This window comes from Eretmochelys imbricata, chromosome 5 (assembly GCF_965152235.1).
Source record: "Eretmochelys imbricata isolate rEreImb1 chromosome 5, rEreImb1.hap1, whole genome shotgun sequence".
Taxonomy (NCBI): Eukaryota; Metazoa; Chordata; order Testudines; family Cheloniidae; genus Eretmochelys; species Eretmochelys imbricata.
In genome coordinates, this window is record NC_135576.1 from 100,053,217 (window position 1) to 100,075,203 (window position 21,987).

General features: G+C 40.4%; 1 protein-coding gene across 1 annotated transcript in view; it reads right to left on the reverse strand.

Moving 5' to 3' along the window:
* Nucleotides 1–21,987, reverse strand: part of PGM5 (phosphoglucomutase 5) — a 107,593-nt gene that overhangs the window by 67,965 nt on the left and 17,641 nt on the right. The window contains exons 3-6 of the mRNA XM_077817610.1: nucleotides 18,290–18,436; nucleotides 14,718–14,843; nucleotides 12,840–13,030; nucleotides 11,853–12,007 (exon numbers count right to left, since the gene is read on the reverse strand). Coding sequence (XP_077673736.1) covers nucleotides 11,853–12,007; nucleotides 12,840–13,030; nucleotides 14,718–14,843; nucleotides 18,290–18,436 — 619 coding nt within the window. The remainder of the gene's footprint in view (nucleotides 1–11,852; nucleotides 12,008–12,839; nucleotides 13,031–14,717; nucleotides 14,844–18,289; nucleotides 18,437–21,987) is intronic.

The window sequence follows — 21,987 nt, forward strand, 5'->3', positions numbered from 1 at the left end:
TGTTGACATATACAGTAACAGGCACATGGCGGTTTCAAAAGCAAGGACACAGATGGAGACAAGGTACAGTATGTGTTAATTTGGTAAAAACAAATTGAAAATGCAAACATTGATAAGAATAAACAACAAGACAGAGAGAGGTGTTTTAGCAGAAACATCCTCTAATAGCATTTGTGGTTTGCAGACAGTAAAACCACTTGGTTCAGAGCTCACCATTCCTCTTATGCAAAACTGCACACACGTACCATAGATCAACAATGGCTCTGATGTCTGACTGCACAGAGTTCATAGCACAAGTGAAGCAAAATTTGACCATTTGGCAGGGATGCAACTGGGTACAATAGCTGTTCAGCAGTAATTCTTCAGGCTATTTTATGCCATTCATTGACCATTCATTTGAATCACTTTTCAACAGCATTCACTTCTATTTCTGCCCTTAGTTGCAGTCTTTTAACCCCTTACTGGCAGGAAGGGAAAGGATTACAAGAAGAGCGGATGCCTGTGATTCATAAATTCCAGTGCATGACAACGTAAGTCCTTCAAGAGCTCTGGGCCCATTCCAACCTCTGAGGACCACCTAGGTTGCACAGCACAAAGGCTACTCCCTGCTCTAAGAGAGAAGTGACCCCCCCTTTTTAGCCGCTGTGACCAGCTAGATTAGGTATTCCATAACTGCCCCATTCCCAAGAGCACAGTCTGTGACTCTGCCTTAGCTCTATGGCCCATACACCTAGAAAATGGCTGTCTTTGCCAATCTACAGCACACCGCTGGACTACCACCCTGCATCCTTTTCAGACTCCTTTCTCCTGTGGTGGACTCCTGTGTCAGGCACAATGTAGGAGTCAATCCAGTGCATGTAAGCAGAGAACAGCAAAGAAGAATGTTTTCATTAAAGGCAAGCTGGCAGGTGTCTTTAATTTCTATTTCAAGGCTTCTGGAAAGCACACAAGAGTCATCCGTGCATAGAAGAAACTAAAGAACAACAATACATTAACTCAAGTGAAGGGGTGCTGAGAACTTGGCAAATATTTGTTTTTGTCTATACTGGGCTTTCCTGAGAGGTCACAGAGGCCACCTGGGCATCTGTACTGTAAGAAAACAAAACATTAGCTAGGAACAGTATGTGCATGAAGATTCCTCCCACCTCTCAGACAGATAAATCATTTTATATTCTATGCCAGAGTCACTCACTGTAAACTCTCAGATCCTCAGCAGCTAGGTGCTCTATAAATATAAAAACGTTTTATTATTATATTGACAGCACTTTACTCTTTTGCCTAACTGGCTAAAGTAGATTGAAAACAGGAGGGGAGCTCTCATTGTTCTGGCAAAGGAAAACAGGGAGATATGAGGTTATCCAAACCATAAGCACTCCCCCTTCCTTTTAGAGGAGGGGAGAGTTGTGTTCCCTCCTTTCTACCCCCATCCCACCCCTCTGTACTTTAACCTCCGTTTTTAACTCCAGATCATCAGTTTTTCAGATAAGGCCAATGGTGCTTCATTTAAAAATTTGTAAGTCTTAGCCAGAGAAAGCGATCAGAAGAAAAAGACCTCACACTGGGAATGGATGTATGACCAACAATTATTTGCTTGTATAGACATACCTTGATGATGCCAGCTGGTTCCAAAAGGAACATGCCCAGGTGTACCCTGACAAAGATGCAGAATAAGTCTGCACAGATCCCACCAAATCCACAATACGTGGCCCAAAACACTGTAGGAAGAGTGCTGTAAGCTGAAGTATATTTTAGGGTAGAATACTTAAAAAAAAAATCTATAGATTTAGATATACACTTAAAGGTTAGTTCCACAGTATCTCTGCCCCACTACCTCTCAAATTATATGAAATCTTTGTTTGTCCACCCTGTGATTCAGAGAGAACAAGGGCTGCTTGGATAAAGAACAGGAGAATACATTGCAGCTTCTCAAACCCCGGAGGTCGGTCAGCCTTGGAAGCAAACACATGAGGAGGAAGAGAGAAGAGGAAAGGGTAGAAAAACACGGACACCATTTGAACAAACAACTTCATGCTTTTGTATAAACTCGCCTGTCATAAATCACAGTGACGACAAGAGCACTGGAATAATCAGCAGTGTCGGCAAGACCATACCGTACTACTTGATGTTCCACCTGGACTATCTGCCTTTAAATCAAACTAGCCCATTTATTCCTTTACGAAAACATCCTGACGATTTTAGAGAGAGATGAAACAGACAGGTTTCTGTGTGAACTGAACAGAATCCTTGAGGAGGTTCGCGGTTTGGAAAGGAAAGGAGGAAAATGATTTGATTTTAATTGTAACTTATTACAAATGAAGAAGTCAAAACTATAGAATGAATCGGCTTTTTTTCAGGCTCACATAAACACAGTGTAATGGGTAGCTCATACCCCAAATTAAAAAAGGAGATACCCATTCTCCACAAAAAGTGACCTCTCACCAGCAACTTCTCAGTACAGAATTTCTGCTACAACTCCCCTGACTCCTTTCATAGCTCCATCCCTACCAGGGTGGCTGTTTGGCCTCCTCAGATTTAGCCCATAAGAGATGCAGCAGACAACTTCTTGTTCCTAAGGAATGAGCCTCAAACGTGCAGGGACAGAGCCTTCCTTCAGGGTAAACTGGCTGTAAAGCAAGATTTGGCCTAGGGACAACTCCCAAAACCTCTTCAAATAATATTGTTTATCTGCAGTGGGAGACACTCTAGGCTGCCATCTGTTCTGTTCATTGGAGAAAACCCTAGTGCTTGTGACAGCAAGCTGTCCATAGTAAGAGTTAATAAGCCTTTGAAGGAGCGGGGCCCTTTGTTTTAACCTCTGTTTTATTCACAAACACAGGGTGGGCTGGCATATCAATTTGCTTTTCTGTTACATTCCTTAATTTGTGTCTTTTTTTTATTAAACCACTATTGGCCTTTTGGCAGTAGATCCATAGGAACACCTGCGGTACATTCATGGTAACACAAATTTACTGAAAGACAATAAGACAGGTACAGCATTAGGAAGATTACAGATCTTCTATTAACTACCTATCCGTCCACTGCCATATGCAGTCTCATCAGAATACATAGTGAAAGGCTGCTTTTCCCAGTTAATGTATACAAGGTGCAGCCCATTACAGCTAATGAAAAATGTATGTGGGAAGGTCAAAGGGGAGCATTTCTTAATACAGGCACACTTAACAGTGCAACATGCTAACGGTTGAGAAAATGCATTTAGAGAAAAAAACATGCTCCTTACACAGCTAGTTTTAAAAGCAGCTTTTTTGTATTTCCTGTCCCAATGATGGCCCAGTCTTGCTCCTATAGGAATTTAAAGTGTATAAGCAGACCCTATCCAAATCCTAACCTTGAGGCAGATCAAGTCCATGTTTTCTCGTACATTTACTCTGTCTCAACCCTTTCCTTGCCTCTTAACTCAGGAGATTTTTGAGTACACGCCATGATCTAATATCCGAGGTCAGTCCTGAAAGCTGGGAGTGCCCAACGATAGTACATCATTATTCTGGGCTAGACTGAACGTTCAGGCTCAGCTCTGAGTAAGGGACATTGGATGGCTGCACCACACTGGTCGCAGCCCAGGAAGGAATTGTGCCTCAGAGTAGCAGTTCCTCCTCTGCTCCCCTATTGGTTTGCAGAATGGTAGAGACAGTAATTTATGGAAGTCCCTGGAAAAGCCCAGCTTACTTCCCCCTCACACCTAGCCAGCTATTCTGGCCAGCACATAGGGAGCATCTCCTGCTCTCTTGCTTACAATGAAGTCTGTTTTTCACCAAACTCAGACCCAAGTAGGGAGGTTGGTGGGAGGGGAGGGACTTACTCTTCCTTATTCTGCTGCTAGGTAATAAAAATGAAAAAAAAACAACTTAGCCCTAGTAACGCACACAATCCAGAAATCACACACTCCTGCAGTATGCTGTCTTTGGATTCAGCCCCTTTCTTCCTAGGAGCTGCATCTGCGTAGTGCAGCCATTGCAGAACCCAAGATGCACAGTTGATCACAATCCACTCCTTGTGGAAATTTCCAAGATGTTCAAAGACTCTCATTCTCACCTCTGACTAAGAATACATTTGGTGGCATTCCTACAACTGTCCTGGACCACGTTATGAATAAACCCTCATCCTCGGCACAGCTTAAATTGCACAAGCACAATGACCACTCCCCTCACTCCATTGTGATATTGGGGACAGCAGTGCTAGAAGGATTATTCTGAATGGTTAGATGGTAACAACTAAAATATAAAAGGGGGAACACCCTATTTTTTCATACCATTCACTTCTGTGGAGTTGGCTCTCAAATTATTTTTTTCTTCATTTGTCAGAAAATAACTAAACCCAAAGTTCACCATAAAACAGACTAATTGTGACTTCAGGCTGTTCCACTCTCTTTTAATGTGTGACAGGTGACTACAGATTTAGAAAAAATTATGATGAAATGCAGAAGAACTCGAACAAATTCTGCCTGCTCTGGGTTTTATGAGGCTTGGGCAAGTGTACAAGGGAACTGTCAACAGTTGCCCAGGGAATTCTTGGCCTATTACAGCTGCTTTGAATCAACATTCAAACCAACATTACAAAGAAATCAAAACATCTTTCTCTGAAGCAGGGTGAGAAGTCCTGTTTCCATGTGGAATCTCACACTGCAGATATGTTTCTTCAGTTCTGACAGGCTATTAGTTTGCAGTTGAAACTTAAGGAGTGTCCTTGACTGAAAGGGCATGGTCATTAAATATTTGCCTGAAAACTAATCTCTTAAGGAAGGGGGAAAAAAACCCATATACATCCGAAATGTGCACTGCCATGACCATGGCATGAAGGAATGTGTTCATCAGTACAAACTAGGATAATGAGGCTGTGGACAGACAGCCAAAAACACAGCAGGCCTATCCAGGCAAACATCTAACTAGATGTAACACACTGCACATATCACTGCACATTATCACATATCACATCCTGCATCAAAGAGGAGTTGGATTTGCTCCCTTGGACACATTTAGAATATATAGATCATTACCACTCTATCTGCATATTTAAGAAACATCCACTGATGAAACAATAATGGGATCTGTTGCCAGCATAATATATAACATACAATGGCAGATAGATACCACCAAGCAAAACCAACATGCGTTGCTAGAGAAGAAATTAGTTGAAATGAAATTCTCTCTCTCTTTAAATCCTCTTTGACAGGTTATTTTTGTCTAACCAAAACAATTATCTCCTTAATGTGAACGACAGCTGGTACAATGAAATTTTACATTTGTTTATAAGGTATATAGGCGTATATAGGACTTGCACTATGCAGATATTTTTAATTCAGTGCTCTAGTGCCCTTTAAAAAAAGAATAGCAGCACCTAGTTTGCATCAGTAGTACTTATGCTAACATAAAAGTTTGTGATATCAAGTTTTAGGGGCCCCAGTTTTTATACATTATTCCTTGAATGTACTGAACTATGTTTTTGAAGGCTTGGTGCAATTGTCCTTCTGATTAACCAACTTTCTGACAGTAATATTTCCATTAGTGCTTCTGCTCAGTCTAATTTAAAAGCACTATACAATTGACTTAGCTGGAGACAGACATCTTAAAAAATGTACCGCAACTCTACCGCAGATAAGAGAGAGAGCATGAGACTGACTTATCTTTCTTTGGTAGTGTGTTCAGAAACAAAGTCCCGACTTGCATATATACTCAAATCACACTCACATCTCCATTGAGATGTCATGCACATGGAAAGTGGGATTTTAATCTACTTGCAGTCTTAATTTGGGAAGCGCCCACTCGTTATTCAACATAAAGGACATTTTAAAATCAAATGCCATTCAGGGAAGGGTGCTAGAGTTTAGGATTCTCAGTCTCAACAGTGTCCTTTATGATGGGTAGCTTTTCTCCTTAATTAAAGCTAGATAATACTTAAAATATACAGGAAATAAGACAGAAAAAAGGAATCATGAAGAAACTACAAGTTGTAGAAGGACCAAAAGACAGCAAAAACCCATACGGTAGGTATAATGAAGAACTCTTGGATAGATTTTTGCCAAAGCTATTACTAAGCAGCGGGTAGGAACATTGTGGGATTGTACTAGGAGGCTTAGCTGCACCCTTGCCATGGCACGTTGGCACTTGCTGTCTACAGTGGCACTTCAACAGCTGCAGAGGCATGCTTAGCTTTGCTCAGAGCAAACGCAAGCACCATGGTAGTGTGAACCTCTGTGCATCACTGCAAACACTTGTGTGCAGACGTACGGCATTTTACAGATGTGCTAGAGGGTTGCAATGGTGCTTTTAACTCCATAATTCCCTGACCCTTACTCTTCTGCTGTAACTACTAGACTGTCTATTCTGCCTTTCAAATCTACCCAACTTTCTCTTTCATATAGAAACCACTTTTACTTATCTGGAGGCACTCATTTCAGAGAGCATTAGCTAAATGTCAGTGTTCTGTTTGCTTTGGATCTGCCGGCTGTGCAGAAATTAGACACTGAAGTACACTTTGTTATGATAAAGGTTTGGTAAACAGGGTGTACCTTCATTTTATACACAACGCACACCAAAGCAAGTGTTGCCAGAGAAATGAAGCCTGATGTATAGAGTCTCAGGAGGTAGACACTGCCACAATCCTGTTGATGTTGGATCACATTAAAGCAGATGCTTCCTGTCAACTGCTACACTTTCCCCAAAGTACATATTAGTGTATTCAAACAATCACTTCAACCAAACATATGTCAAGGGCCTCTATTTAAACATCTTAACTGAATTCTCTTGTAATCCAGTGTTCCATTTGTTAGTACCGTATTCCTAAGCAACATTAAGTCCTCTGGATTACCGCTTCCTTCTGTTTAAGTTTAATAATACACAGTGAAAAACTATTAAACACAGCTCCACATACAGAAGAGAACACATTGACATGGCTGCATCTAACTTTCTAAATCCTTTGGAATGTTTCACATACCATAAGGGGTCTTTATAAAATAAAAGGAATGGTTCAAAGGTAATTATTTACACTAAACTGTGGCTGGTCTTCATGTGGCTGCACCATAAGGACAGCCGTGATTACAGAGAGGAACTATGGACTGCCCACCATCACACGTTAGCATTGCCTCCATAAGAGCTGTCAAGAATCACAGTCCCCATGTTCTAGACATGTAGGGGTACTACTGAGTTGATCCTCTCTCTCTCTGAGGAGACAGCACCATGGCTCCGCCCCTCCCATAAACTGGACAGTAGAGATGGTTGGCCAACTGAAGGCATATATTCACACATACACATCCTCAGTGCAACTGGGTAGCGCTACAAGGCCTCCTGGTGCTTTTCCTTGGCCAATGTAACAAGCATTTTGTTACTTCATTATTCCGATGAAGTGAGCTGTAGCTCACGAAAGCTTATGCTCAAATAAATTGGTTAGTCTCTAAAGTGCCACAAGTACTCCTTTTCTTTTTATTTTATACCTAATCATTCTAGTTGATACCAGGAAGAAGAGATATTACTTATTAATATAGATAGGCAAACCATTTAGGATGAAAAAAGAATTAGCCCAAATTGTCTTTCATCCCCTCAACAAAATCCACACTTTTTTTTGTAGCATGGACCAGTTTAGAAAGTCCCTTTCTTAGGATCTGATTCCACTGAAGTCACTGGGAGCTTTGCCACAAACTTCAGTGGAAGTAAAATCAGGCCCTTATTCCTAACTTCTCTTTTTTACCTTGACACTCTCCCCACTGCTGCTTTTGCTGCTTCGACCAGACCCAGCTACAGACCCTGGCTATCATCTTTTTGACTCCACATTCTCTCTTGACATGCATATCCAGTTCTGCATAACATTTCCAAGACCCAGACCTTTCTCTCTTCCCATCCTGTAAAAACTGGTGGAGAGAGACTATCATTTTAAGAGGTGCTGCAGTTCTGTCTTTTGTTTATTATGGTAGGATAATGAATATATAATTACAGTCACAGTGCAGAATATAAGGGAATACATGTGTTATGCTCTGGTTTTAGTCATCATTTTGATTATAGGGATAGGATGAATATTCACAGAAAATGTATTATGCTATCACATTTTTAGCACAGAGGATTCTTTGTGGTGAACCTCTGCTCCCAAACAATATAGATGAAAAGTGTATGTTAATTACAAATGCAAGATTCGCTTTGTGGACACTGAATTCTGATCTTGCTGGATCAAGGAGGTGTCAGGAGAGACGTGGAAGCCTATTTTAACCAAGACCTACAAGGCCATCTTGGAGCTTTTACTCTTAAGCCTTAACAATTCATATTTCTTATAGTAACTAACAGCATATGACACAGTTGTCATCTTCTAAGGACAGGCATGAGATCATTTCCTCATCTTCTGCCAGCACTAATGTTCATGGTATACACTTTAATTACTCCTGGTTTCCTTTCCCGTGCATGAGCTCACAAACAGTTTTATGAGTGAATACGAAACATGGTTCTATCAGAGTTCTCCCCTGAGTATGGCAGGCCAGCCCACCAGAAAGGCATAAAAAGGACCAACAAAAGATATGTTTGTTCATTCTGCACAGTCTATCTCCCACAATAGACAAAAAGTTACATCTTTTAAATATTAATTTATTAAGAATGGCAATTTCTTCTCTATTTACATACTAAGATAATAAAGATTAATATTAAATACCATATTTTTCCCTACTCCCATGTAGAACTGCACAAATTTGATTTTTAGGTTCTCTTTTGTGACTGTACAGGGAATGCACTTTGCCTTCAAAAAGGCAACACCTTTCCCAGTTCTATGATCATGCATAGGCTACACAATAGGTGAGTTTCTATAGTTTTTCTTTCAAGTTAGCCATTTAACCCACAACAATGGAAGTAAACATGCTGTAAACATATAGGGCTTGATTCTCTACTTTCTTCCACCCATTTTACATTGGTATAATTCCATTGACTTCAACAGAATTTTTCCTAACGTACACGGTTGTAAATGAAATTAGAATCTGGCTCACAGTGAAATCTACATAAAATACCACTTCCCTAAGTAACCCCAGTCTTAAAAACCACTTCAGAGTATGCACAAAGATTTCAGATACAAGTTTTCTAAAACATTGTAAAGATTGCCTCTTCTATACAACCAATTTTTGCTGTAACTTGGGTGGTCATTTAAGGCAAGTTTCACTGTAAAACTTGGAATCAGTGATGGCTTGGCCATTCATTAAGGGAACTCTTCTTTGGAAAAGGCATTTGTGATATTGCTTGCAGTGTTCCAATGCACGTACTTAGCACACACATGGAAAAAGTGATTTGCAGTAGATAAAGTAATGACCATTTATTATTAAACCTCAGTTCAACTTTAAAGTCTAGCTTGGAGTCCTAGAGAAACGGTTTCAACATGTGCACTCAGTAAAGTAGCCCTTTAAAAAAAAATATCACACATATTAATCAGGACAACGCACTTGAACCACTGGATCTCAGAGCTCTAGCAAGTCAGTAAGAGAAATCAAGCAATTTAGACTTTCTTAAGCCACAATGGAAAGTGGAGAACTAGAGGACTCCAGCTTCTAGCACTTGTAGTCTTTCAATCTTCAAGGAAAACAAAAACAACCCTAAAGCAAAAGCAAACAAACAAGAAACAAAAATCACATGCACCACGTATGCAGTAACTAGACCTAATGTTAATAAACATTTGTAGGAATGGCTGGGAAAATATGTACATCTTTAACTAACTTCCATCATTATCAACCACTCTGTTCTATTTTTTAAAATAAGCCTTAGCCCCATAAAAATAACACTGGTAATGTTGAAACAAATTAAGCAGTAACTCACTTGAGACCATCTGGAAACCAACAGATCAAGTAAACATGGTCAAGAATCTACGTCAACTGCTGAGAGTGTTGCTGAGGTGGACTTCAGTACGTTCATAGCCTCTAATACATTTAGCTACTACATGCACGCGGAGCCGGGGGGGGCGGGAGGGGGGGCAAATGTGTTTAAAATGTCCTAGAAATCCCGAACTGTAGGTCCAACATGACTCTTCTCTATTTCCTTTTAATGAAACCATGGTATCTCATGAAAAAGATAGATTCCACTTTACCAAGGGGAATTTTCAGAGACCTACACGGAGTGTGTGTTTGGGGCCGGAGAGGGGGAAACCTGAAAATACTGCGTAATTTCCTTAAAGGCTCAACATTTATGTACAGTAGGGAAAACTTCTTTGAAAAATCCATCAACCATCAAGGGCATGTGAACTGTCAACTTTAAAAGCCGTTGTCAGTTTCAAAAGTCCCATGAGTAGGGACCACACTGTATTACTATCCTTGGTTTTTGGATTGCCATTAATCTTTTCATGCTATTAATATTTCATTTTTAAAACCACTGTTTCCCGACTAGACACCATTTGGTATAGACAGCCACTTATTTATCAGTCCTAGGATAATATATGCTTGGACACCACCTGTTCAGATTCCAGCTGGTTGGAATAATAAATGCTATATCACAACTGATTATATATAATCTTTTTAAATGTTCACTTAGTGTTGCATTAGGCCTTCATCTTTCTCTCGCTCTCTAACTTTTATAAATATTATAAGTAGGACTGTCAGGTTTAGCCTTAAACCAATATTTATTAGGAAATGGACTAAAGTAATTATGGTCAGGAATTACTGGTAAATGCTTGTTGATCCAGAAAGAAGTCAAATGGTTATTTCCTGTTTCCTGCCTGTCTGCTTTGCCTCAGGTTTTGAGCTGTTTCCGTCCTAATGAAGGATGGGCAAACTAGACTATTATTTTAACCAAGCTACTTGAAAGTTGAAGCAAAATTTTGAGATATGTGAAGGTTTTATAACTTAAAATACGTTTTCATTTTTACATACTTTTGATTTCCTTTTGGAAATGGAAGCACCAAAATACCACAAAGTTTCTGGGTATCACCGTATTTCCAGTCTAACCAGAAGCAGGCGGTATCAAGAATATCTGGAGATATCCAAGAACAGACTAATTCCCAATCCAGTTTTGCAGAGGCAGGAGATTGTGTAATTCAGTTATGGTTTAGTTGTTTATTCAAACTGAAAACTTGTAAAGATCCTCAATTCATGGATACTGACCAAAAGCAGGGATGACTGGCCACAGGGAACATGCATAATGCAAAAAAAGGTGCATTGGTTTATCCAGTTAAGCAATTATTTACCAATAAGTTCACCCTAAAAACCTCAATCAAAAGTTGTCAAAAATTTTAGAAAGCCCGATCGCAAGATTTCACAGTTTTGTAGGCTGCCACATGAGCTTGGTGAAATTTGTTATGGGTTGTGTTAAATCCTCATTCAAACTGATGCCCTTCATTTAAGATAGTTATAAGAGACAGTTAAGTGGGCACACCTAAAACAAGGTCTAATAGAGTTTGCCCAGAAAGTAGCACCTTGTGGGCATCGGGTTCCACTTAGTATTGAGAGCAGGTGTGTGGGTAGGTGGGGGAGAGAGAACACACGAAAACTGAGAGCAGACAAGAACAGATAGAGAGGCAGAGGCTAAAAAGCACAAAAGACAAGCAGTAACCTAGGAGCACAAAGTGACCCTGGGAAAAGCTGGAGAGAGTGTTTTTGGACAAGGTGTGTTGGCTAAAGAGACTTGGGGCTATAAACTAAAATACTGCTCCTTTTGTTATTAGTTCCTCCCACGTTCAGAGAAGCAGAATTTTGCACATTTCTTGTAAATGAACAAGATGGCATCAAAGAGAATACCAGACTCCATCAATTTCTACTTCCAACTGGAAAACCCCAGGGCTCCAAAATTTGACTAGCTGCTTGCCTTGAAAAGGGGCAACAATATCAAAGATTTAAGAAGTCACAACTAATGTCAAGACCATGGTGATAAAAATAAAACTTGCTCCCTTACCTGTCCAGTGCTGTGCTGGTAGGCATGCTTCTACCGAACCCTCGAACACCCATCTGACGGAAATATGGAATGCAAGAAAGATTGGCGGCAATAATTGCCAGTGAATCAGAAGGGTTCACAAAGAAACCATTTTGACCTAGGATCATATAGCGGTCCTGAAGAGACAAGAAAGAGAAAATGTCAGAGAGAAATCAGGTGGAGTACCTCATCACTGCAAGCTTATCATCTCCCTATCAAACCACATCTCCTTCCAGCCCAATGAATGAAAATTCCAAGATGCTCCCTGTTTCCAGTCTCCTACATGGCATTTTGGTGGGCTTGTGGCTACCCTAGTGTAAGATAATCTTTTTGCTGATGATATGGACAAGCCAGAGACAGGCAGTTAATTTGTATCAACTGAATATTGACAACAGTATATAGCTTTTGTACCTCAATAGCCTCTTTGTCCTTTTCCTCCCCACCTCTCTCTCACCACATATACACCTGTCTTGAGAGGACACCAAGTTATTGCTATAATACTTTGCTGTTTATATTGCTGGTAGCAAGAACACAAGATTTAAAAAACAAAAACAAACACAGAGCTTGTGATTCAGTGCCTGTCTTAAGTGCAGAAAATTCACTTAGCTGAAGCACAAAAGGAATTTTAGAATCTCAGCCAAAATTAACTTCATTCAGTTGCCAGTTACTAAGATAGAAAAAATTCAGCATATGTAAATGAGGGAGACTATCTGTGAAGTTATGCAAACACTAAGACAAATTGGGCCAAATATTTAGTGTCCCCTCAGCCTGACCTACAAATTTGCAGGGGCAATCAACTGAGGTCACAAATGATATCATTTGGACGTGATTTGTGGGAACAACTGCTATCATCTGTGCATGCAAATAACTGCATCCTCAAAATTGGGCCTATTATGCTTCAATGTCTAACAGATGCACTAGCAAAGATGACATCCTTGATCCAAAACCCAGATTGGCTGTAATACTTACTCCATCAGCATCAAAAGCAGCTCCAAATCCATATTCTCCTCCTTTCATAGCCTCCAGCAGGGTAGTTGCGTATGTTAAGTTTGGGTCAGGAAGTTGCCCACCAAAATCCTCCAGAGGAATACAGTTTATTGCAGAATTTGCAGGAGCTCCTAATTCATCACACAGGACTTTCCTTACATAGGGTCCCATAACTACAAAAAGAATTTGCAATCGATTTTCAAGAGCATACACACTTCAAATTCCAATATTCACAGCAACATGGAAACTTAATAGAAGACTTAACTAGTGCATTCGCATTGCACACACATCTCTGTCATACCAACTGACAGAAAAACAAATATTTCACTGAACACAGTGTAATTCCCCCTCCTCCCTCTAGGGTTATCAGTGGGAACTCTGTTAGCTCAGATAGTAGACATCCATGCTTTTGCTACTGAGTAACTCTGTTAGCTGGTAACAGTAGTAGGCTCTTATCCCCTATGTTGGTCAACCACACACAGTTATCATACATACTTCGGCCTTGTCTTCACTAGGAAAAAATAGTGTTAGCTAATGCATAGTAACAAACTCATGGTAAAATCCTGGACAAAGCAGTTGTAGTTTTAACATGTGTTATCAACGCAAGGTAAATATTAAGGGAACAAACACATTGGGAGTGTTTACCTTGAGCTGATAACACACATTAAAATTATAATTGCCTTGTCCACATTATTTTACCACGTTAGTCATCACATCCTAGCTAATGTGATAAAAAGCCACCTTTTCCTAGTGTTGATGCACTTTCATTATGCACAGTTTGACCATCTAAACCAGTAACTAAAATTTTACTAACTCCATTCCTCAGCCACAGAATTTGTATTGAAAAAATCTCGAGTATTATTAAATATTAATGCCAAATCCCCTACCATCAAATCCCAGAAAAAAATTTTAAATGAAAATGGAGCTGTTAAAAATACAAACTGCATTTATTAGCTAGTGATCGTGATGCACAGCCACCTGTCAAACTGTTCCTCTCCACCATTCTCTTCTAAATAAAGAGAGAACAATCTTTTAAGCTTAATGCTCATTAAAGGAATCATAAATGAATCCCAAGGTTTTCGATATCTACTGAACAACATCAGTGTAAACTTTCCTGCACCTTCACCTGAAGAAGGTTGTTCAGTCGCCATATCCAGCCTTCTGCCTCTGTTGAGACGACCAATGAGTACAAATTAATGTAAATTGTAATGGTATGTTCATAATGTTTATTATAACTGTGCATAAAGAACCCATAAAAATTCAGACGGCAATGAATTCACTAAAATCCTGCAACAGATTTGAGTTAGTCACCTAAAGATGAAAAAGTCTCTCTCTCCACACACACAGTATATCTTTCTTATTCACAGCCTTCAATTACATAAAAGGTCCATATCTTGTAATTTTAAACACAATATGCAATGATTTATAAACCACATTATAATTTCTGAACAAATATGCTATATATAGACTGTAATGAACAATTACTATCAAGAGAGCACATTCCTTTAATAAGTTCTCTCTTTTTTAATATGCACTGTGATACCTTTATTTCACAAGCTGTTTTTGCTACAGTGATCAACCAAATCCTCAAAAAGAAAAGGAGGACTTGTGGCACCTTAGAGACTAAAAAAATTTATTTGAGCATAAGCTTTCGTGAGCTACAGCAGCGCATGCATCCGATGAAGTGAGCTGTAGCTCACGAAAGCTTATGCGCAAATAAATTTGTTAGTCTCTAAGGTGCCACAAGTCCTCCCTTTCTTTTTGCGGATACTAGCACTACATCATAATAAAATACCCTGAAATAGTTTACAGTATTGGGTATGTTTTAACTTTTCTTGCCACAGAGACTCATGGTCCTACCTCCGTTCATGGCATCAATTCTTATCTTAAGCTGATTGGGTCCAGTCAGCAAGCTTCTGATCATGTTAAAGTCAAAGATAGTTCGAAGCAGATTGAGGTAGATATCCACTGAATCCACTATTTCAACTGGGGAGACAGAAGAAATTACTAGAGTTGATCACATAGACAGATGGACAAACTGAGCACTAACCTCTCTCCAAAGACACCTAAACAATCTATTTACACACTAAACAAGACCAGATCATGCAACACCTTGGAATCAAAAGCTTGATCCAAATTCTACTTAAGTCAATTGAAAGACTCCCATTGATTTCAATGGGGTTTGGATAAGGCCTCAACTCCCGTGTAAATCAATGGAGCTTTGCCTGCTTAAGAACTGCAGGACCAGAATGAATTAAGGGTCTGTATTACTGTGAATGTATTTCAATAAAATACAATACTTAGAAATAAAAACTTTGTTTTACATTCAAAATATATTTTGCCAACTTTTTCCATTGGCATCAACAAATAAAAATGGATCAAACTAAACAGGACTGGTCTTAAAGCTGTGAAGGTATTGATCATCCTAGAGAAGAGCGACACCAAGAAAAAGGCAACCCACCAACTGAAATTTGTCTTTTTATCTGACTTCCTAAGGTCCAAACTTGGGGGGGTGGGAGGGGGAATTATAAGCCAGCATCCTGCTCTTTCTCCTCACTCTGCCAAGGGGGCACCAACCACCCGAAGGCAGCACCCTCTGCCCTGGCACCACAAACCTAATCCCAGCCCAGTGCAGAGGAGGGGCGCATTTGAAATCAAGCCTGCCCTGCATTCACTCTGCAGTGGCAAGTGATGGAGGGGTGGGGAAGGTAGGGAGCTGCAGCATGGGGCTGGGGGGAAGACGGAGCCTGTGCTGGCACCACTGGGGAAAAGATGCCCTGTCCATGCACTACTGCCTGTTACAATAGCAACTCCCTCCCGGAGATGAGGAGGAAGGGTGGGGAGCAGAACTGGCTGTATGGCAGAAGGGGGGTTGTCCTTCTTTTGTGCTGTTTCCTTTGCCCAAAATAAACAAATTGAAAATAAGAAACCATAACCTTTTTCTTTATTTGTTTGCAACCTCCGCAAGAGTGAATCTCTCAGTATCTGTATTATTTGGTATATAAAGTGCCTGGAGCATGATCCTTAGCTAACTAGCAAACAGAGTGTAGATCCTGCCAACTATGCCACTCTGATGCTTCCCCGGGGGTACCCAGGGTTGTGACACCCTAGCACCTCCCCTTAGGGTGAGGAAGCCTTGTCTGTGCCTGTTGTGAGTCTATTCCCAACAGCACTAGCCTCTGGTAACACAAGCACTGCCTTGGCCTCTGTACAGGTTAGCAATAGGCACACACCAATCCCTGCGTCCTCAAAGCATCCCCCTGGAGTGCCCACCCCTGATCCACTGGACCACTCACAGCATTCCCAGATCAGCTCCAAAGGGAACAATACACCCTCTCTTACCAGTTACACCTTAGATTATGCACCAGTTACACCTTAGATTATGCCTCCGTTGATCACACAGCACTCTGATATGTTTATAGTAAAAACAAGAAGTTTATTTAACAAAGAACAGAGATTTAAGACAAAGAAAGTAGAATTAATGGAAACAAATGGTTACATATAAAATAAAATCACACATGCTTTTGAGAGCTAAACTTAACTAGCAAGACATTTCCCTATCTCATAAAGGTTAGCTCACTCAAAGTCTCTCTCCCAGCATCAAACAGCTAGACCAGCTGTGATCCTCCATCCATAAAACAAGCCCTGCCTGTCCCCTCAGTGAAGGATGCAGAGTGAGCCGTGGTACCTACAGTTATAGTCCAAAAATCCATATTTTTCACTACAGAGCCCTCCTGCCGGTTTATTTCTTTCTGTAAACTCCCTCTCTGGAAGATTTCACAATCCCCTCATTAGCATTTAGCTCAAACTGCATATGGGCGTCCACTGTGAACCATATAGTATGCAGTTTACTAATTGCCAGACAGACAGACTTCTCTTTCCTGAAAGAAAACTTGACTAATCACCTTTTGGTGACCAGCCCCAAGTCACTGACCTTAAGAACATAACTTTCAGTATATATCCATAACTCCTTACATATTATCCCTGCATACATATTTTCTAATGATTATGATGATCAATGTGACACAGGCTTTCAGTAGAGACTTTGTGACACTCTTTGTTGAATTAGTATGTAGATACCCAGACCCCGGGGATCCCAGTAACACTTATGCACCACTGTGCCCTCTGCCCATTAGTACCAAGAGGTCCCTGGGTCACGGGGGAGCAGGCCTGGCTGTGGGGCAGAGAGGAAGACCCTAAAATTCCTTCCCTCAAGAAAGCCTGAAGCCAGCTGGGAGGAGGGTAAGGGAGATGAGGCTCTGGGAAGGGTATAGAAAGGGGGGTCCCAGAAAGGGGTGAGCACAGGGGCTTGTGGCGCTCCTCTGTAGTTTCTAATGCTCTGTGGTTTTTCAATGGGAAGCTAACTGGTTTGAAGTACTATGTAGAAGTACTCAAAAATTGTCCATCAAGTTGTTTTTTATTGCATATTTAAATTCCAATCTGAAAATTTGCTCCCCTTTCCCCCAAGAAATATCTGAATTGGCACCACTGGCACTGCGATGCTGTGCGCCAAGCAGCCATGTCCAGACTGCAGCCCCAGCCCCAGACTGCAGCCCCAGGGGACAAGACCTGCTGTTGCAGTGTGTGTGCCAGCGGGCTTGCCCTGAAACACACCCACACCGGGGGCCTTCCCAGTGCACTAGGCCTGCAGCTCACCTAAAACATTCCCATGACCCACTGGGAAATGCTGCTGTATGTGACACACCAAGACCCATCTAGGGAATGGGACTTATTTAACACATCAGGCCGAACTGTACAGGTATCCCATATACAAGCCAAATGTCTCATTCCTTCATAACTTACAGAACAGTTTAACAACAGGACATCCTATCCAACTTGGCCATTAGGATTACTCTCATGCTTAAAGTTAAGCATGTGCCGAATCAATGCCTTAGATATTAACTAGTACACTTAGACCTGATCTCATGTGGTGCTGAACCACCTCCTCTAGCTGGGGCTATAAGAGTGTCCCTCTGGCACTTAGAATTGTTGAATTGGGGCCTATCTAGCAAATTGCTTTACGCATGTGTTTGACCATAATAGAATGGATGCTCACACTTAAAGTTAAGCATGTGCTTCAGTGTTTTGCTGGACAGGGGCTTTAATACACCAACTCTTAGCCTCAAGCTTCAGAGGGGTAGCCATGTTAGTCTGGATCTGTAAAAGTGGCAAAAAGCTCATGCTCCAATACGTCTGTTAGTCTATAAGGTGCCACAGGACTCTTTGCCTCAATTTCCCCATCTGTAAAAATAGAGATGAGATTTACTTACCTATTCTGCAGGGTGTTGTGAGGATTAATGTTTTTAAGGCACTGTGAAGAATAATCTAAGCACTGTTTAAATACTTACATTATTGTCATTCTGTGGCAACTCTTTTTATAAACAGAATCTATGGATTTAGCATACAACTTGGATAAAAAGACAGATTGGTACCCCGGAAAGGTTTGAATTTGTTCTCCAGATCAAATTCTTGTCTTCCCAGCCGAGATAAGTCAACTCTGAGATCGGGGCAAATGGCATATTCTTCAAGGGTTTTGCTGATCTGATAGATTTTGTCTGAAACAGTATCTGGGGCAGGTCCTGGAAGACAAACATTAAGAAGCTTTTATCTGACAATGGCTCACTTTCCAAATACAAAAAGAATCTGTTCTCTATTGTAATCGACTGCAAACCGCTCTGATGTGCTCAAAATAAATAAGCCCAGAAAAAATGGCTGGAGTAAAATACAGATTTTTTTCCCACTTAAAGCAAAACACAGAGTTAATACGTTTCTGTAAGAAATAGAACACTGAAACCAGAATATATTTTTCTGATTTTTTTTTACTAATAAAAAACATCATACAAATAAATCATTTTCGGGGGGGGGGAGCCATGATCATTTGGATGTATTGCTAAAGAAATCTGCCACTCATGGATACTCTTCAGTAAATCTCAATGTGCGTGTTGAAATAAAACTGGTATTTCATGAATTGCTTATCCATTTTTGCAAATGCTGCAAAGATGTGCTTAAAAAGTCAAAAGTAAATTCAGGTCCAGGATAGCAGAGTGCAATGTACTTCTTCTGTCCAACCCAGTTCAATTTTGACACATGTATGAAGCTCAAATATCTGAGAGTTTTAAATAACTTTATTGCCCTTTGGCCTAAATTTAAAAAAATGCATTTGGTTCACCAGTTTTATAGTAACATTTACCTGCAGAACATCTCTGACTGTTCAACACCACACATCTGTGTTAGAAATTCAAAATTCCTTAATTTGTTAACATACAAATTGATCTGGAGTAAACATGTTAATCAAAGAATATAATTCACATCGCAATTGTATATTAACTGATTTGCTAGTTTTTAAAACTAGGTATATTTTAAAAAGATATACTATAGCTCAAACAGAAGTCATGGGCTTAATGCAGAAATTGCTAGGTGAGGTTCTGTTGTTTTTTTATACAGGTCAGTTTTTATTATCACAATGGTCACTTATGGTCTTAAAATCTATGAATCTATAATATTAAAGCATAGTTCTGCTCTGAAAAATGACTCTTTCTGCTCCCTTAAAGACATTGCTTCAGCACCTTCATACACCTCTTTTACTTCTAATTGCACACCATTCCCAGTAATGTTGTTGAATTCAGTGCAGCTTTGCCATACAAATTAGGGTATCAATCATGCCACATAAGGTAAGTGTAATGCACAATATTCTACAAGGGATTGTGGTAGCAATACAGACAATGATTGCTTAACTTCTTGTTATAATACAATCATTTAGCTAGGAAGAGACCTCTGCTCATTTCATTCCAACCCCTCCGGAGAGTCAGGACAGATTTCATTAGTCCTAAATCACTCTTGATAGATGGGTGTCTAGTGATAATATTTCCAGCTAAAGTGATACCACAGCCTCCCCTGGCAGCTTGCTCTACTGCCTAACTGTTCTCATAGTTAGAAAGTTTTTCTTAATACTTAACCTATATTTTCCCAGCTGCAACTTAAGCCTATTACTTTTTATTATGCCCTTGTTGACTAATGAGAATAATTGGTCTGTCTCATCTGTTCTTGAGGAAAGTTTTATTTTTAAAGCTTAATAAACTATATGGATTTTGCTTAAAATACCAAAGCAGGCAAAAGAAAAAAACTCCAACTGTTACGCATCTGTCAAGCAGATTCTCGGGGGAGAGGATTTAAGTTTGCTGAGACAGTGTGCCCAGTGGTTAAGGCATGGGACTTTTGTGCTTTAGTCCTGACGCTCCCACTGACTTGATGTCTGATGTTAGGCAAGCCACTTAACCTCTCTGGGATTCAGACATGGGCTATGCACAAAGTTGAACTGGTTTTACATCACACTTTTAGTGTGATGCAACTGATGTGCGTAGAAAAGCCCTAAGTTTCCCCACCTTGAACATGAAGATAATAAATAAAGCTGGGTAAACAAACTGATATTTTAGCTTGCTGGCAGTTCAAAAATAAATAAATAATAAATTTCTTTCAGGTCAAATTAAATGTTTCATTCTAACTGACACAAACATTTCATTTTGATCTTGAGCATTTTTAAAAGTTGTGGGGGTTTTATAATAAAACTGAAGGACATTTCTAAACAAGAAGTTGTTTCAAATTGAAAAGTCAAAATGCTAATGTTTGCAAATGTTGAAACAAAATATTGACTTTTTCAGAATTTCCCTCTTTCTTTCGACACAAACAGAAATTCATGAATCACTTCAGTGTCACCGAATCTGCATTTTTTGCCAACAAATTTCAGTTGAAAATTTTGCCCAGTTCTAATAACAACATTCACTTTTGTAAAGGATAGGAGATTTTCAGATGAAAAAGCACTATAAAGTACAAAGTATTATTAATCATTGTTATGATGTATTATGGAAGCATAAAACAAAGTAATAATATGATCTTTACAGGTGAATGTCCATGCTTAAGAAAATGAGGGACTAGACTGACAGTACTAGCTAAAGTCTCATCTCTTGTCTACACACAAATTATATCACTTTAACTGTACCAGTGTATTTAAAGCAGTACAACCCTTTGTGTGGGTGACGTTATACTAGTTTAAATGTACTTATACCAATATAGTTTGTTCCCATACAGGAAGACAAGGGCACAGTCCCTTAGGTGCTTTTGAAACTCCCAACCTTAAAGCAAATGCCAAGATATGTATGATGGAAATGTGAGTAGAATAGGACTCCATAATGTTAAGTTCCATAAAGTGAGTGATAGCTCGCCTGGAGCAAGGTGTCTCAGGCTGCACGTTTTCAGTACTCTTCTAAAAAGAAATTAAAGTTAAACTCAAAGAATTGGCCACCTGGCCCTTTAAACTTCAAAACAAAATACCCAGTCTGTTGCACCACTTAAGTGAAGATGCAGTCTGATGGTTAGGCCGTGGCCCAGACCCAGGCCTGGGGCTTTGTGTTAGGTCTGAGATTTTCCTCTCCTACCTCAGCTTCACCCACTACTTCCCCTTTGGTAATGCAGGCAAGCCTTCTTAATTTCAACTGGTGGTTCCTGATTGGCTGTGTCTTCCTCCCAGCCCTTCTAGGACCCAGTCTTGTTGGTACCTGAGACGGAATGGCTTTTCTAAGCAGGAGGGGTACCAGGGTGACAAATCCTCCAGCAGGGGGCAGAGTAGACTTGGTACACCCTATCACTAGGGCCCTACCAAATTCATGGTCCATTTTGGTCAATTTCACGGTCATAGGATTTAAAAATCATAAATTTCATGATTTAAGTTTTTTAAATCTGACATTTCATGGTGTTGTAATTGTAGGGGTCCTGACCCAAAAAGGAGTTGTGGGGCAGGGTCACAAGATTATTGCAGGAAGGTTGCGATACTGCTACCCTTACTTCCGCGCTGCTGCTGGTGGCAGCGCTGCCTTCAGAGCTGGGCAACTGGAGAGCGACGGCTGCTGGCCAGGAGCCCAGCTCTGAAAGCAGAACCACTACCAGAGGCAGCACAGAGGTAAGGATAGCATGGTATAGTATTGCCACCCTTACTTCCGCGCTGCTGCCTGCAGATCTGGGCCCTCAGTCAACAGCTGCTACTTTCCGGATGCCCAGCTCTGAAGGCAGCAGCGCAGAAGTAAGGGTGGCATGGTATGGTATTGCCACCCTTACTTCTGCTCTGCTGCTGGCAGGG